General features: G+C 37.6%; 1 protein-coding gene and 1 long non-coding RNA gene across 26 annotated transcripts in view; one reads left to right on the plus strand and one right to left on the minus strand.

Moving 5' to 3' along the window:
• Window positions 1-16,491, minus strand: part of Robo2 (roundabout guidance receptor 2) — a 1,624,501-nt gene that overhangs the window by 473,825 nt on the left and 1,134,185 nt on the right. For all 24 annotated transcript variants that reach the window (XM_060370640.1, XM_060370647.1, XM_060370638.1 and 21 more), the window contains one exon: window positions 4,058-4,384. In XM_060370640.1, the coding sequence (XP_060226623.1) occupies window positions 4,058-4,384 (327 nt within the window). The remainder of the gene's footprint in view (window positions 1-4,057; window positions 4,385-16,491) is intronic.
• Window positions 52-16,337, plus strand: LOC132648590 (uncharacterized). 2 transcript variants are annotated; one of them, XR_009587020.1, is made up of 3 exons: window positions 52-246; window positions 8,458-8,511; window positions 16,257-16,337. It is a non-coding gene; the product is annotated as an uncharacterized LOC132648590 (long non-coding RNA). The 2 variants fall into 2 exon arrangements; XR_009587021.1 differs by lacking the exon at window positions 16,257-16,337 and adding an exon at window positions 9,714-9,981.

Below are 16,491 nucleotides of genomic sequence, written 5' to 3' on the forward strand. Positions count from 1 at the left end.
TTTTTTAATTGAGCAATATTTTCTTTATTGTCTAATGGTACTATAAAACACTCAATAACCTCATCATGACATTTCACTGTGTTTCAAATGATGACAATGCATTTAAGACCTTCAATGAGTTAAAATGTGAAAGTAGTGTCATCACTGAAGACACCTTATTATAAAGGAAAAAAAAATCAATGCAACCATCATGTTCTACACAACTTCCTGTACAAGCCACATTTCTTCATTATGAGGAATAGAAAAGTGAGTATGATCCATTTCCTGGTCTCATGAATTTGTAAATATTGCCTGTTTTGTAAATAATTCTTCCTTTTTTCATCGAAATAAGCAAAATATCAGCAAACGTACACCTGTGTTTGCATAGTTACATAAATGTAAATAGCAGTGAAGCCATGCTGGAAAATAACAATTGCATCTCAAATACTTCCACTGAAGCCTGAAATAACTTGCTTGCATTTAAAGAAAAAGAAATTGAAGTTAAAATGTATGCAGACTATTAGTTAAGTATCGCCTAAATGAAACAGAGTAAATTCTTGTTATGACCAAGAGTAAAATGCCTTCAGGTCATCTAGCAGAGATAAGTCAAGGATATAGGTCCCCCCTATCAGTGGACTTGGAAAGGGGCACGGTGGAGATGAGGGAGGGAGGGAGGGACTGGGAGGGAATGAGGGATCGGGACACGGCTGGGATACAGAGTTAATAAAATGTAACTGATAAAAAATAATAATAAAAAAAAGAAAAAATTAGAATTAAATATTTATATAGTTAATTAAATTTGAAAGAAAATACATAGAATTTAAGATCCTTGAATACTCTGACAATCTAGGACAACTGTAATGTTTTGTTTTCCAAAACCCTGAACTTTGAACCGCCACCTCCTGGCATTAAAACTGTTCAGCACCTCGTTTAATCTCTCTCCCCTGCACTAGTGGAGTGCTGAGAAAAGGAAACGGAAAAAAAAATAATCTGGGGACTTCATCAATTTTTCATGAATTTTCATTTAGCCCAGCACCCCTTCTTCCCCTGGTCGATACATCAAGCTGCTGTCATATATTTACCACCCGGGGCGACATCTGCCATCTCGGGAGGCCACCAGGCTGGCTGCATCTCAGGCAGCCGTGCCGGGTCCCTGCAAAGGCTTTGGTGTTCCTTCTGCTCTGTACACCACAGCGCTTGTCGGGAACTGAAATCCTATCTGTACCTCTGTGTCTGCTGCTCCCGGGGGTCCCATTGGAAAACCACCTATTAACTTCGTGAGTGCCAGGCCTCTTGCTGGTAGCTGTGGACTCCGTTTTCCTTCCATTTACAATCACGTTCTGCCTAAACAACTGCTTCAAACTCAAATGAGTTGAAAGGACTTTCTGAATTGCTACTAATTTGCCCTTATACACGCTTAAAAGTAAAACAACACACACACACACACAGCAATAGCAAAACAGTAATTGGGTGATGCAACTCTCTGTGGCAATACTTGGGCCATGAATGATTTTGTTGTGAGAGAAAATACCGTGTAAGACTAGGAACAGACAGTAGATTTAAAAATAAATAAATAAATCACTGTCAACAGAATTCTGACTTCAGTGGTATGACAGACACATTTTTTTCTCTCTTTTAATATAAAAATCAAGGTGAAGTAAAGGGAATCAAAGATTGCCCATATTGTTTTATCATTAAACATTTCACAGTAACTGTGTACAGTAATTGTGTCTTTTCACAATGAGGGTTGAAAGAAAGTACTTTCATGTTGTGGGCGACTCTAAGAGCCACTTCCAAAACTCCCTTTTAGAAGAGCAGCCCTGCGTGGTCCCACAATCAGGAATGCTGTTGCTCCAGTTTCCTCATAAACCAGGCAGAGCTTTCTTCTAGAAAAACAAACACTTGCTATCCCTACCACCTTTTCACCTGCTGTGTCGTCCCTCTGTTACTAGGACCTGAGGCTACATTTACTTACCGCGTACATTATTTTAAAATGATTTCTTGCCACTACAGCATTCACCGTCACTCCAACAGCTCTTCTCTACAATGCTCCCACACTGACTTTTTTTTTCTTTTTTCCCATGACCAACTAGTGCTTAATATGTGCAAACAGACTCAGGATTTTCACCAGTGACAGTCTGCCTGGGCTTTTTTCTCTATTTTTATTTACTTTTGTGGCTTCAAACTATTTGAGAATGCCTTGTTTGCTCAGTTCCAGAAGCTATTTTATAATGGAATGTGAAGTACTTTTTAACCCTTATATATCAAAGCACACAGCTGAAGCTAACTCTCATTCCCAGAGCTGTCTGTTCTATGCATTACAGTGTTATGAATGGTGAGCCTGCAGACTCAGATACTGAGACACAAAAATATTTGGAAGACGCGCGCTGTCTTGCAAATTGCCCCTAAATTGGTATGATGTGTAGTTCTCGAGTATCTGTCTAACCTTTTATTTCTCTCAGTTTTCAATGCTCTTTCCAGTTTAGAAGCCAAGATCAAGTCTTTTCTGAATTATTTGACAGCTTAACTATTCTTGAATTCACTCATCCTGCCATTACTATAATCACCAGTTCACTTTTATAGACTTCCTTGCACATAATAATAATAATAATAATAATAAGTGTAGAGCTTGTAATTCAGTACATACATACTTTTCCAACTTATTCTCTCCAAACAACCTTTAATAAGCTATCTGATGCTTAGCAGATAAACATGTGTTGGGGGTTGTTCTGATGCTTTATTTTGATGCTAATTACTAGACCTCAAATCTGGTTACACCTATCCTTGTCATGTAAACCTGCCTAAGACATTTTACCTGATTGGTTGATAAAAGGCCTGTACCTGGGCAGGGCAGAATTGGGTAGGCATGGCTAAGGGTCCTGGGCTTTTGAGTTCAAGAGAATCACAGGAAAGAGACTGTCAGGAAGAGAGTAAGAAGGAGAACTCCAGGATGGTTTAGCATGGAGAAGAAACCACACAGGCCAGGTGGAAAGACTCCAATAATGGCATGAAAAGGCCCAGATAAATAATACAAGCAAGTATCTTGGGATTGTGGATGGAAGGTAGCCCAGACAGGAAATGATTAAGGCGGATGGCATTGGATGGGGCCTGGGAGATGGATGGTGAAGCATAAGTAGAAATATCTGTCTGGTTCAAGGTAATAAGGCAATTATAAAATGTAACAGGTGTCTGTGCCTTATTGTTTGTGATAGTGGGTCAAATACTGTCATGCTACTCACAGTTCCCTGCAGATAAACCATTTTCTTAAAACAAGTTACCAGTAAAATGTATTGTAGCTCTTAAAACACAAACTCAAATCCTCAGACAAAGCAAACTATCACACACCATCCATGAAACCAGTGGAGCCTACATTTAAATAAAAGGCAGACACTAAAAATCTTTTTTTTTATTGTTGGCAGGTATGCCAAATAAATATATTGAAAAGTGCAAAGAAGAGAGAACTTTCTTATCTAATTTGACTGTCAACACTGAGTAGAGATCAGAAACTGACACAGCATAGTTATCTCTTCTTATATAAGGTCAACTATAAAAAATAAAATTCTCATTCTAGTTGATGGTATAGTCTCCCTTCTCCACATGCTTTTCTGAATTTTATGTATAAGAAAGGGGAGATACCATGACATAAAGAGTAAGAGAATGTATTACTTCAAAAATTACATATAAATACATACCTTCATATATACGTATTTATGTAAGTAATGGAAACAGGTGCAATATTGAATTTTTTATTCATTTCATGACATTATAAGTGAAGTTTTGATTTTAACATAAGCAACATTGAAACTCAATTATGTATCTCATCAATAGTTTAAAATTTGAATAATAGTAGCATCGTATATTACCTGTTGCTTCAATATATTAGCACAGACTTTATACTAGTTTAAGTAAATAAAACTGTGCAGCCCCTATACTGACAGTGTATTTCCTCAGAAAAGCAATGGCTGTGTATCGTTTCCGTTGTTTTACTCAATAGTTTCTAAGCTTCAGTGAGAAACAACCAAATTTACTAAGGTGAAGCAGAGTGAGTGTGCACACGAGGCCCGCAGGGTTTACTTACATGCCACTTCCAGAGATGCATTCCGACTCACTGCTTCACCAAGATAGTTCCTTGCAACACAAACATAGCTCCCTTCATCCGGTTTACTTCTGCGCCCATGCACAATTCGCAAAAAGAATAAGGATCCGCTGGGCAGAAGCATCCTGTGGGACCTGGGATCATCCTTGTCTGTCTCCACCCTCTCAGCATCCTTGTACCATTCGATGGTGGGAGTGGGTCGGCCCTCTGCTTTACAGTTCAGGGTGGTGGGCTCTCCCTTGGAGACAATGACATCAGAAGGGTGTTCAACAATCCGGGGGGGAAAGTCTTCTTGGCGAAGGCGAGATCCTACAAAACATGATGCAATGAAGACAAGCTCAGCAACTTTCTTATCTGGAATGTATGTTTCATTTAGATTCATACTCATAGGGTTAAACATTTTCAAAGGTTTAACAGGTACTGCTGTTTTATTTCCATTTTGTTGTGTTGGTTTTTTATACATCTCTAAATCATCCGGCTTCTTTTTGTAATAACGAGACCATGCAACAGTAAATCAACACGAATCTTACGGGTGAAACTTAACATATTCTATGAGATGGCAACTAAGAGTAAAGAACAAGGCCCTGCCCTGAGCGTCCAGGAGAAATCGCCATGTTGAAATGAGGTGAATAGGACACACGGATTTCTTGTTCTGTCAATATTTACAATTTAGTGGGAGAGCAAACCATGTGGACAAGCCCAGCATTGGGAGCAAAGCACAGAGAAACCAGACAGTATCCAGAACACATTTTTCAGTCAGAGAGGTACAAGATGTGGCTAGTAACGTTTCAAGCAAATGAGCCTGGTAATTTAAGGTATAAACTTATAAACAAACAAAAAACAAACAAACAAATAAATAAATAAATAAAACCTTAATAAATAGTGTTATAGTCGAAAATTTTTAAAAATGTATTTTGTATCTCAATGCAAATACAGATAGAATTTGGTAGGATAAATTTGATAGGCTCTGTTTTTATCTGAATGTTATCTGTCCTTCAAGCAGAGATGTGTTGAAATAATGGTCTCTAAGGTGTTAAAATTATGATATTGGTGACCTGTAAGACATGTGATCTACCAAGGAATAATTAGGTGACTGTGAGTACCATCCTCAGAAGAGTCTGTTGCTGTTCTTACAGTCTGAGCCAGTTTTTGCAAAGGTGAATTGTTATACGATGAATGGTGTGGCCTCTGAATGTCTCTAGCTACCTGTCTTGCCTTTTGACCTACATTCACCAATCATTATGCCACTGACTTTTCTGTGATGAGGGCAGTATGCCCTCCCCAGGGCCGTGAGTTGGTCCTATGAAACCACGAGCTAAAACATCCAGATGTTTAGTGGTAGCAACAGTAAATACTCTAACAACACACCAATGATAGTCTTCCGGTGAGATAAAAATTGAGCCATTAAATAAATGATGATGTATGAGATCTAGGCATATTTAAGATCATAATTGTGCACTATGTTCTATGTTGGATACTTTTGGGTATTTTTTGCAGACTTATTTGATTGTTTATCTATCTGCCTGTGCTTGCCATGGATCTAGAGTTGCGGTCAGTTGTGATCCAGCCAACATGGGCACTGGGAAACAAGCTCCTGTATTCTGGTAGAACAGCCAATGACCTTAGTCGATTTCTTCATGCTTTTGACTTTCAATCACTGTTTTGGATACCGTCCTACTGTATTGCAGAGGACATCTTCCAGATGAACTAAAAGGCTATTCTAAAAACAACAGCCACTCAGAGAAAATAATCCTATTGACCTATAGTGGAGCTTCTTATATTTTGCTAATACAAGTTGTGGTGCTATCACCTAAGTTCGCCCATTTCTGATCTGTAAAAAGAGGCAATGTGCCTCAGTGTAATTCTAATCCACTTTTAAGTCAATTAAAATACATATTTTAATTTAATAAACAGAATTTGATTTGGTCATGAGTTTACATTCAGAAGAGAATATTCATTTTTTAATGGTTGCAAACTACCAGTTTCATTTCATCAGATCCAACAAAAGTGTTTATTGCAAGCACTGAGTGCCTCCAGCAAAAATTGCAGGGCAGAATTTTAAAGCTGATTTAATAACTGTGGTGTGTTTAGACAGGGAGTCACAATCTCCATAACAGCAATGTGGGGTATACATCTTACATACTGTGCCCTGAAAGTAGTAATGTATTACAGAACCTTTTCTCCATTTATAATTTTAGACATTACATGCAATTATCAGGCCTGCAACAGATAACTAGAGCAGAGAATAAAATGAGAAATTTCTCATCATTCAGACAAAAATAGATTAAAATGAAGATATATTAAAGTAATTAATAAAGCTACAACCTAAATTTTAAGGTGTATTTGAAAGTGTGATGATTCCATATGAGTGCCCTTAAATTATGGCAGTACAAAGTTACAACCCTATGACAAAGCCAATAAATAAATCTCAAGTAGCTCTATGTATTATTTTAATTGTATATAAAAACTGGGTGTTTGTGGGTGAGAATAGTGTAGTGATAGTTATGATGTATGATATATTTTCCATTACATTTTCAGAGAAGTCCGGCCCTTAAAATTATGAAAGATTTTAAGTTCACTTGGTTTAAAAAGGACAGTGCATGTAGATAACCTAGAACTCTTGCAAGGATGTAGCCCATGGCAGCTCTGTATCCAAGTGGGACCCCTACTAAAGGGAACAGGGACTGTCTCTGACATGAACTCAGTGGCTGGCTCTTTGATCTCTCCCCCCCTGAAGGGGGAGAAGCCTTAACAGGGCACAGAGAAAGACAATTCAGGCAGTCCTGATGAGACCTGATAGACAAGGGTCAGATGGAAGGAGAAAACCTCACCTATCAGTGGACTTGGAGAAAGGCATGGGAGAGAGGATGGGATTGGGAGGGAATGAGGGAAGGGACTTCAGCTGGGATACAAAGTGAATAAACTGCAATTAATAAATAAAGAAAATAAAAAATAAAAAATGACTCAGTTATGTGACAAGACGAGCATAAGTTGAGATGTCCACAGACCTCAGCGGGAATGACACACTGCCCTGTGTATAGGGAGAGGAGTGCTTATCACACAGAAGGCTACAAAATAGTGGAACGTACAGAGTTTTAACATATTTTGTGGCCCCAAGTGAGTATAAAAGATACAACATAACGATGTTGTGATCATAGAAACCAGATGTGACTGCAGACTTAAAATGTCTAAATATGCATTGCTAACAAGCTTCTTTCCTGAGATATGCCCACATCTAATAAGAATGGATTCAGTTTTGTGTAGCCCTGGGGTCAGAGAATATCTCTTAAGGGCTGTTAGAAAAGGAAGGGGATATGGTAAAAATGGGGGAATCAAAAGAGAAGAGGTGAGAAGGAAGGGGTAGAGAAACTGGAGGAAAGGTGTGAGGGAGAGATGAAAGAAAATGGCTATGTGCTGTGATGCGAAAAAACATTCACAAAGCTCCTATTTAACATTGACAGACTCTGCCCAACAGTATGTGTTCATTTTTCATTTCTGTATCCATTTGAGATGCCTACGTTTTTATTGGCCCACAAATTCTTTCCTCCAGATTTCAAACAAACTACCTTAAGTTTAAAGCAACGCTAGTAATACACACATAATGAGAAATATGCAACCCTGCCTGTTGACCAGATAGGGGAGCAAATAGAACAATAGCTACAGAATCCAGAGTGCCCTTGTAGCTGACAGCAAACCTATTATCTTTACATTTCTCAATTATTAATTGAGAAGTCACAGCATAATTAAATTCACCCTAGCTATCATGAAAGAAAAAAATGGGGCTCCCAAAGATGATATCCAAATGAGGAAAGTCTACTGTGGGATAGTCCTATGATTTCCCAATAACTGAAGAGCTTGTAGGGAAAGAAAAGGAACTCAAGATCTTTCACCTATAACATACCAGACATCCTTGAATATCAACAGAAGAGCTAGATAGCTTGTACACGGCATTTAGAGTATTTAAAAAAATATCTTCTAGACTTGACCTCAATAAAATAATTACCTAAATGCCACAAACCAATAATTACATTTTTAAACACCTGCCTTGGTTTTCAAGGTGATTCATCAGACTCCTCCAGAGTGTCCTTGAATATGGAATGTTTCATAAATATGTATGCCATCTATTAAATGAGCACAAACCAATCTCTGTATTTTCCAGTTTCAGTACATGTACCAACAAACAAGCTTTGGGAGGTTTCATTTCTTTTATTTAATTGTGTGTGTGTGCACACACATGTAAGTGTTTGCACATGCATTGCATGTTTGTGTGGAGATGGGTGTGGGTGCACATGTGCATGTTCACATGTCTTTGTGTGTGCTTGGAGGGCCGAAGTTATGTAGGCACTATTCTTTATCTTCCCTTCTCCTTGTCTTTGAGACAGACTCTCCCAAGGAGCCCGACATTTCTGAATTTGTCCAGGTTTTCTGGCAGGCAGGTGAGTGCCCATGATAGTTCTGAAAATCAAAACTCTTTGGTTTCTTTGGAGAAGGATAGCAGGGGACAGGTAGAAGAAACCCCAATATTGAGTTCCCAAGCAGACAATATCATACATTTAGATTAAGCTATATCCAAGCATCCCACAGTCACATCAAGAGATGTGCTCCTCTCCACTATCCAGAGGACCCCAATCTACATAATGAATCATTCACGTTCCTCAGAGGCTTTCTAATATTTTTTTTTTTTGGAAATTATTACTCCACTGAATTTGAGTGCTTTGTTAGTTCTTTAAATGTTGTGCAAGTGAAGTATAATTCATAACCCATGCATCCTGTTACATTTTGCTATATTGGGTCAGTAACGACTCAAGAGCTATGGAACTTTTGTTCTCAGAAGTGATGCAAGTCACATGATAAAATAAGGACAACCAAGCATCCTGAAGCTCGCTTCTTGTTTTCACTTCAAGGGTTTCTAAGTAAAATGCCCTTGCCTTGTTCTTCAATAGAAAGGTAGCATTTCCTGGAACATAGCTTTAGTTTTCATTCTCAAAACAAACCACTAATAGAACCTCCACAGGTAAAGCAATGCCTTCCAAAATATCCTGAGCTTTTCTGATAGGAACTCCATTATAAATTAGAAGCAGAGGGTGAAGTTTTTTTTTCCCTAGAGCAAAATTTTCAGAGTGTCTATTTGTTTCTGCCTTAAAATATATGTATTTGCTCATTCAAGTTTGTGGTAATCATGTTTGTTCAAGCAAAGTAGTCTCCCATAAGAAATTATTTTAGTAAAATTAATACAGGAAGGTGACTATGATTATGGCAGTACTTAAGTGAATAGGTGAAGACTGTGACACTATTTCCATCCCAGTTTGATGACTATAATAACATGATATGGTTTAGTGAAGATTTCCTGACAGTAAAGTAAGAGACGGTATTTCACAAATGAAAGACAAAAGATATTTTTCAGCTACTATTAATGTGATTGTTTACCTCATTTGTGTGGTATAAATCAAATATGAACATCTCATTTGTGTTTTTTCCATAGCCTAAAAGAAACAGATAGATGATAGATTACAGATAGATAATTAGATGATAGAAAGATGGTTGATAGATGCCTAGAGAGATAGATTATAGACTAAAGCCTAGTTGGTCATTAGTATACTAAGTATTCAGTGTAAACCATTACAAATACTCTTTTCAGGTCCAGCCCAACAAACATTGAAAACATTGAAAAGAAGAATTGCTGAGAAGAAGTTTTTCATTATTGTTTTATTGTTTGATACAATTAGCTCCAGCCATTGATAGCTTTATATTCTGCCATCAAAATAAAGCCAATTCAACATTTTTTTTTTCTCAGTGAAAGGAAAGTGACCCTTTGCCACATTGATCAATGAATTGAAATAATTAGTAACGGTGAAAATCAGGATTCACTCTGCTATATCAATCCTTGCAACTTTTAGTTATTTTATTTCAGGAAGACTAAACCACAGTGTGCTTCTCATACTGGAGAAGAAAGGATACAAAAGATGTTGTTATTCTGAAATAGACTGTAATATGGCATTAATCAAAGGTGGGCTTAATCTAGAAGCAATGTCAAGTTAGAGATACAGAAATATTACTTTTTAAAGTATGGTATTTACATGTTCATAGCAGCTTTATTTGTAATAGCCAGAACCTGAAAATAACCCAGATGTCCATCAACGGAGGAATGGGTACAGAAATTGTGGTATTTTTACACAATGGATTACTACTCAGCAATCAAAAAGGAGAAAATCATGAAATTTACAGGCAAATGGTGGGATCTAGAAAAGATCATTCTGAGTGAAATATCCCAGAAGGAGAAAGACAAACATGGGATATACTCACTTATATAGACCTATAAGATATGATAAACATAATGAAATCTATACACCTAAAAAAGATAATCAATTGAGCGGACATGGGGTAAGATGATAAATCCTCATTTAGAAAGTCAGATGGGATGTGCATTGAACGTATGACAGGAGTCTACTGAGCGCATCTGAAAGACTCTAACTCGCAGTGTTTTCAAAGCAAAGACTCATGACCAAACCTTTGGCAGAGTACAGGGAATCATAAGAAAGAAGGGGAGTTAGTCTGATGGGGAAAGGATAGGAGCTCCACAAGAACCAAATATATCTGGGCACAGGGTCTTTTCTGAGACTGACATTCAACCAAGGACCATGTATGGATATAACCTAGAACCTCCACTCAGATGTAGCCTGTGGTAGCTCAGTAACCAATTGGTTTCCCAAAGTGAGGGGAACAAGGACTATTTCTAACAGGAACTCAATGACTGGCTCTTTGGCCTCCCCACCCCCGAAGGGAGGAGCAGTCCTGTTAGGCCACAGAGGAGGGTTTTGCAGCCAGTCCTGAAGATACCTGATAAAACAGGATCAGATGAATGGGGAGGAGGTCCCCCCCATCAGTGGACTTGGAAAGGGGCACGGTGGATATGAGGGAGGGAGGGAGGGAGGGACTGGGAGGGAATGAGGGATTGGGACATGGCTGGGATACAGAGTTAATAAAATGTAACTGATAAAAAAAAATAAAAAATAAAAAAAAATAAAGTTAATTTTGTATCTAGAAAAAAAATAAAGTATGGTATTTCAAAAACAGTCTCCAAATTAACAAATTTTATAGAAAATGAATAGGCAATAAAAACCCACAATTTTTATAATTACTTTTATCAAGTAGGTGGGTAACTTTTAATTGTCAAAAGTATCCAGTTTCATAATATGGCACCGACAGGTCCCTATTACCTAGTTTTCTGGAATACGGAAGTCGTAGCTACTAAAGATAAATTTGATCAAATCCTTACTCTATGATGGAGAACAAGAATACAACTGAGAACAACAGCATCCCAACCCTGCCCACTCTGAGATTCCAGGGAGACTTTCCCTCATGTATTCCCTCACTTTCTTAGGTCTTTTGAGAGTATAAAACCTCAATTTGCCAGGCACTAACTTCTAGTTCTGTGATTTGTTGCCTTAGCTTTGAGTTGTGGGGATGGCAGGTGAGTTCCAGTGATGTACCATGCTCTGACCCACCAGCACAGGGCAGGCATACACATGCTGCGTTGTATTTTACTTGAGAGCTGAGGCTCTGCATTCAGGACATCATGTTGTGAGGCAAACACTTTCCCAGCAAAGCCATCTTCCATGGCCTCTGAATTATCTGATAATAATTTTAGCCTAAGAAAACCTGGCAACATATAGCTGTATCTCTTACGAGGCAATTATTTCATTCATGATTATAAAGTAAAGGAAATAAATGTTTGCAAATTTTTCTTCTTTGGTCACAGTGAATGGAAGAAAATTAAGATTCATAGCATTGTTTCCCTGAATTTATTAATTGTATTTCAGTTCTCATTGTTAAAAAAAAATGCTGGTATATTAAAACTCCCAATACATTCTCTACTTCTGTCTCCTCTGTCTTTCCTCTTCAGTGTCTTCACTAGGTGAGTTTTATTCACTTATGTGAATATTATATTTTTTTGCCTGAATATATTGAAGACATTCAACTTGCTCAAGCAGGTAGCCCTCGTGACAGGTAAATAACATCCCTCCTAGCTGAAGAACAGCTCTCTGTGTAACTCACAATCCGTATCTTTAGGCGATTGAATGCAAGAGCAGACATATGGGAATTTATACACTACTTATATATCATTAAAGAGAAATCTTTATGTATGTGTTGGAATGTATTCCAGAGCTTTTAGGGGTGATATTCCTCTACAGAAATTCATTTTACCACAATTTGGTAAGAAGGCAATGCATTAACCTGGATATCCATCCAGTCAAATCTAATATCACTTCGCTCCATCTTAATGTTGGGAGACATTCTTTAAAGAGTGATTTGCCACCAAATCAGAGGTCCTCATGGTTTAGACAGACCTAACTTATTATGAAAAAAAAGTGACCCCTATTTCTGGAAAGATATCTTTGATATTTAGTTTCTTATTATCATATTTATAATACTGTGTCATGGGTTAAAATTGCATTGGCTTTAGAAAATACAACAAAATGAAACAGTATCGAATACATTGAATTTTATACTAATGTGTAGCTTTCTAAAAACTAGTGACATCAATTTAATGGCCATGAAAAACTCTAAATGGACTGGTCACATCCGGGCCTTCTCTTTTACTCTGTAAGTCATATATTCTGAAAATTCTTGTCTGTGACTTTAATTTCAATGACCATAAGTACAAAAAAGACCTGAGTTAGTCTCTAAAAGTTACCATCCCCTTCATCACTAACATTGTAACACATGTGATATGTTTTCAGATATTTAGCTTTTATAAATTTGCTTAGAACACTAAACATATTTTCTAGCTTGATTTTTTTATCATAAAGCAAAAATGAAAATTGAGAATCCTTGTTTATATTAGATACAAATTCCTTTTTGTGTATAGGTAATGTGGCAGTTATAAATAACAGAAATATTATTATAGTCCAGACAGTTCCGTGAAACAAGAATGGCTAAGTTATAAACAAAATGATAATAATAATTATCATAAGACAAATGTGTTAGATTCTTTAGCTTCAAGAGATGAGCATTGCATGTAGAACCTGACTAGGGGTGGGAGGGATGGCTCCATGTTGAAGTGCTTGCAGTGCCCATGTGAGGCCCAGAAGCCATGTGAGGCCGAACCTGGCAGCACATGTGTATAAGCCCAAAAGTCTTCCAGGGAGCTGAGTGCTAGAGACTGGAGATGCCCGACCTGCTAGCCTGGCATAGCCAGTGGCATACTGCCAACAGCAACAACAAACTGTCTCAAGCATGGTAGATGGTGAGAATCATCACTGAGTCCGGTCCTCTTACCACACTTTAACTAAAAGTCATTCTTAGTGGCACACTTCATACATACATAGCACATACTTGAAATGCCCACACCTTCCAAGCTCAGCAGGTTAATCCACTGAAGCCACATGCTGTCCACGGTTCTAAATATGAACTTACCATGTTTCCCATCAATATTTACCTGAATCAGTCAAGTAAATGTATAATTCATTATAAATTATATAATTGAACTCACATTTCATTAATCAGTCAGGTAAATTTAGAATATTCATTTCAGTGGATATAAAAAAAATGAAATTGTGATTTAAAAACTGTATAAAATCCACAGAAAGCATCCATTACAGTTCACAACAAAGGTCATGCAGGATTTCAGTTGGAAGTATTATTATCTAGTCATGCTAAAAAACTTATTTTTGTTGTGTCCATTCACTTGTAAAAATAATAATGCATAGTAACTTTGGGCATTTCTCTAAAGCATTTTATAAAAAAATATCTCTAGCAATGAAAATGACATTTCATGAAAATCTGTACAAACCACTACTCAGTTAATCCTTAAACACTGTCTATGTCTTGGTAGATTTTGCATCAGAAGTTTAGTGAGGATTAGGGGACATCAAACCAAATTTTCTCACTGATCACTAACATGATTCAAGGGCATGAAAGGAAGAGTAATAACATAATCCTATCTCACTTTACCAGGAGTTTCAATGGATTGACAAAATGAAATTATACTCTTCCCCCTCCAAAACCCACTATTTTTTTTTCTTGAAATGTTTAAGTTATAACTGTACAGAATTGTATACTTTGGTCTTTTCTGAGACTGACACCCAACCAAGGACCATCTATGGATATGACCTAGAACTTCTGCTCGGATGTGGCCTGTGGTAGCTCAGTAACCTAACCAAGTAGTTTTCCAAAGTAAGGGGAACAAGGACTATTTCTAACAGGATCTCAAGGTCAGGCTCCTTGACTCCCCCCCCCCCCCCCAGAGGAGGAGCAGTCCTGTTAGGCCACAGAGGAGGACTCTACAACCAGCCCTGAAGATACCTGATAAAACAGGGTGAAATGAAAGGGGAGGAGGTCCTCCCCTATCAGTGGACTTGGAAAGGGGCAGGGAGGATACCAGGGAGAGAGTGTGGGGTTGGGGAGGGAATGAAGGAGGGGGATACAGCTGGGACACAGAGTTAACAAAATGTAACTAAAAAGAAGAATAAAATTTAAAAAAAAATAAAGTTGCCCTTCGTGAAATAAATGATCCACCTCAGGGACCAACATAGTGATGTCAGTGGATGAAGTGTTCTGTAGGCTACAGGGAGTGGCTGCATTAAATCACAATTGTCTTTACATTGTATAGCAGCATGTTTGCCTTCTTTGCTGAAGCCTGTACCTTGGGAGGAAAGGAGCCCTGTACAGCTTGTATTATCACATTGTCTTTGCTTGTCAGGCTCAGAGTGAATGGGTCTCACAGCCGACCAGCTTGAATGGAGGCTATGATAGCGTCATATTTCTGCAGCATACAAACCTAAGTTCACATTATTTCATACAGAAGTAAAAGGAAAATGTTCACTATACTAAAGGCACATAATTTTTTTTTATACAAAGTAGATGTGCTAAAACAACTTCAAAGGTTTTCACATGCTTATGATCCTACAGGAAAACTTGGAGTTCAATTTTCTTTACTTTTGTGTCATTCAATACATTAAAATAATAAATATGTACAATTTGAATCAAGCATCTTTAAGAAAAAAATATTTTTCCACAGCTTTATTTGCTGAACCACAATCATTCTGAAAAGCCACCAATAGCTAGGCCATGTGAATGGCTGTTTAAGCTTAGTCTAAAAACTAGATTTATAATAGTAGATAAGGAATATGAGTTACCTTAATGGCCAGGGCACATTTCATCTGGGGATCTACTTTCGTCTTAGTTTTTACTAATAATGATACCTCCTGAAAGCTTTTAAAGTGAGCGGTTTAACAGAACTTTAAATTTCCTTCCCAGAGATGTCTTCTGTTTCAGAAGAAAATGACTAGCAGATAACATCACTGTTGCCACAGAAATCCTGAGTGTTGTTTTCAGTGAAAAGATTCAATGAGAAATTAAAAAAAAAAAAAGAGCCTATTTTTCTACTGAATGGAGAAAAGCATCAAGTAAGAGTGCTGTAAAAGTCTTCAAATGATCTTTCTCTGCTGAGTTGTGTGCTATGAAACTTTAAGAGGACCACTTCTTTGGATCTCTCAAAAACATGTGCCATTTTCAGGAAAGTTGTGGAGAAAAATTGTGTTATTTTCCACTCATTCCATTTACTGTGAAACTTTATCAAATGAGGGATAATGTGAAATTGATCATCCTAGGTTTAGTCAAGTTCTTAACACTTGGCATAGAATGAACATCATTTAGACACTTAAAATGCAGCACTTCCTTCTTACAAAGCAAATGGAGTAGAACTCAGAGACTTGTTCATGCCCAGGCTGGAAGGAGAGAAGAGGCTCACAGGCAAGGGAATAAAACAACATACAGCTGAAGTGCTGTGAAAGGCAAGGGAGACACAGCTTAGAATAGTGTATGGTTTAAAAATACAAATGTTTCCTTCACAGTCTTCGATCCTGTGCATCGGATTCTGAATAGTGGGATTTTATAAAAGAGCAGCAACTGAAGAAACGTAAAGAAAAATGGAAGTGTAGAAACTTAAGGATGCAATGAGGATCCATTAATAATTCCTGTGGTTCCTTTACCAAGAAGACAATAACAACTGTGTGTGTTTACCTGCCTTATTATTTTCTTATAAATTTCCAACATAAATGGAACAAATCTTGGAATTGTATGTAAATTACTGAACTAAACTGATACAGGGTATTGTAAATTTGGACTAAGTTAATGGCTCCCCAGGTAATGTAACTTAATCCTCTGATTCTATCCTCAGAACTTCCCACGGAGCTCATTCTGTCTCATTGTGTCAGTTATTATCTCTATGAAAACAGCCTCAAATCTCTGGGTTCTCCAGCTAAGGGACGCTTCGGCTTTTCTTAGGATCTCACCTGAAGGCTCAGTGAGCACTTCAGATTCTATTTCTCAAATGAATGGCCTCTCTCTTGTCCTTTTCTCAATCTCCATCCTCCTCTCATTCCTGCTGTCATCTCCAGCTTTCTCCAAGTTCC

Source organism: Meriones unguiculatus, chromosome 17, assembly GCF_030254825.1.
Source record: "Meriones unguiculatus strain TT.TT164.6M chromosome 17, Bangor_MerUng_6.1, whole genome shotgun sequence".
NCBI lineage: Eukaryota > Metazoa > Chordata > Mammalia > Rodentia > Muridae > Meriones > Meriones unguiculatus.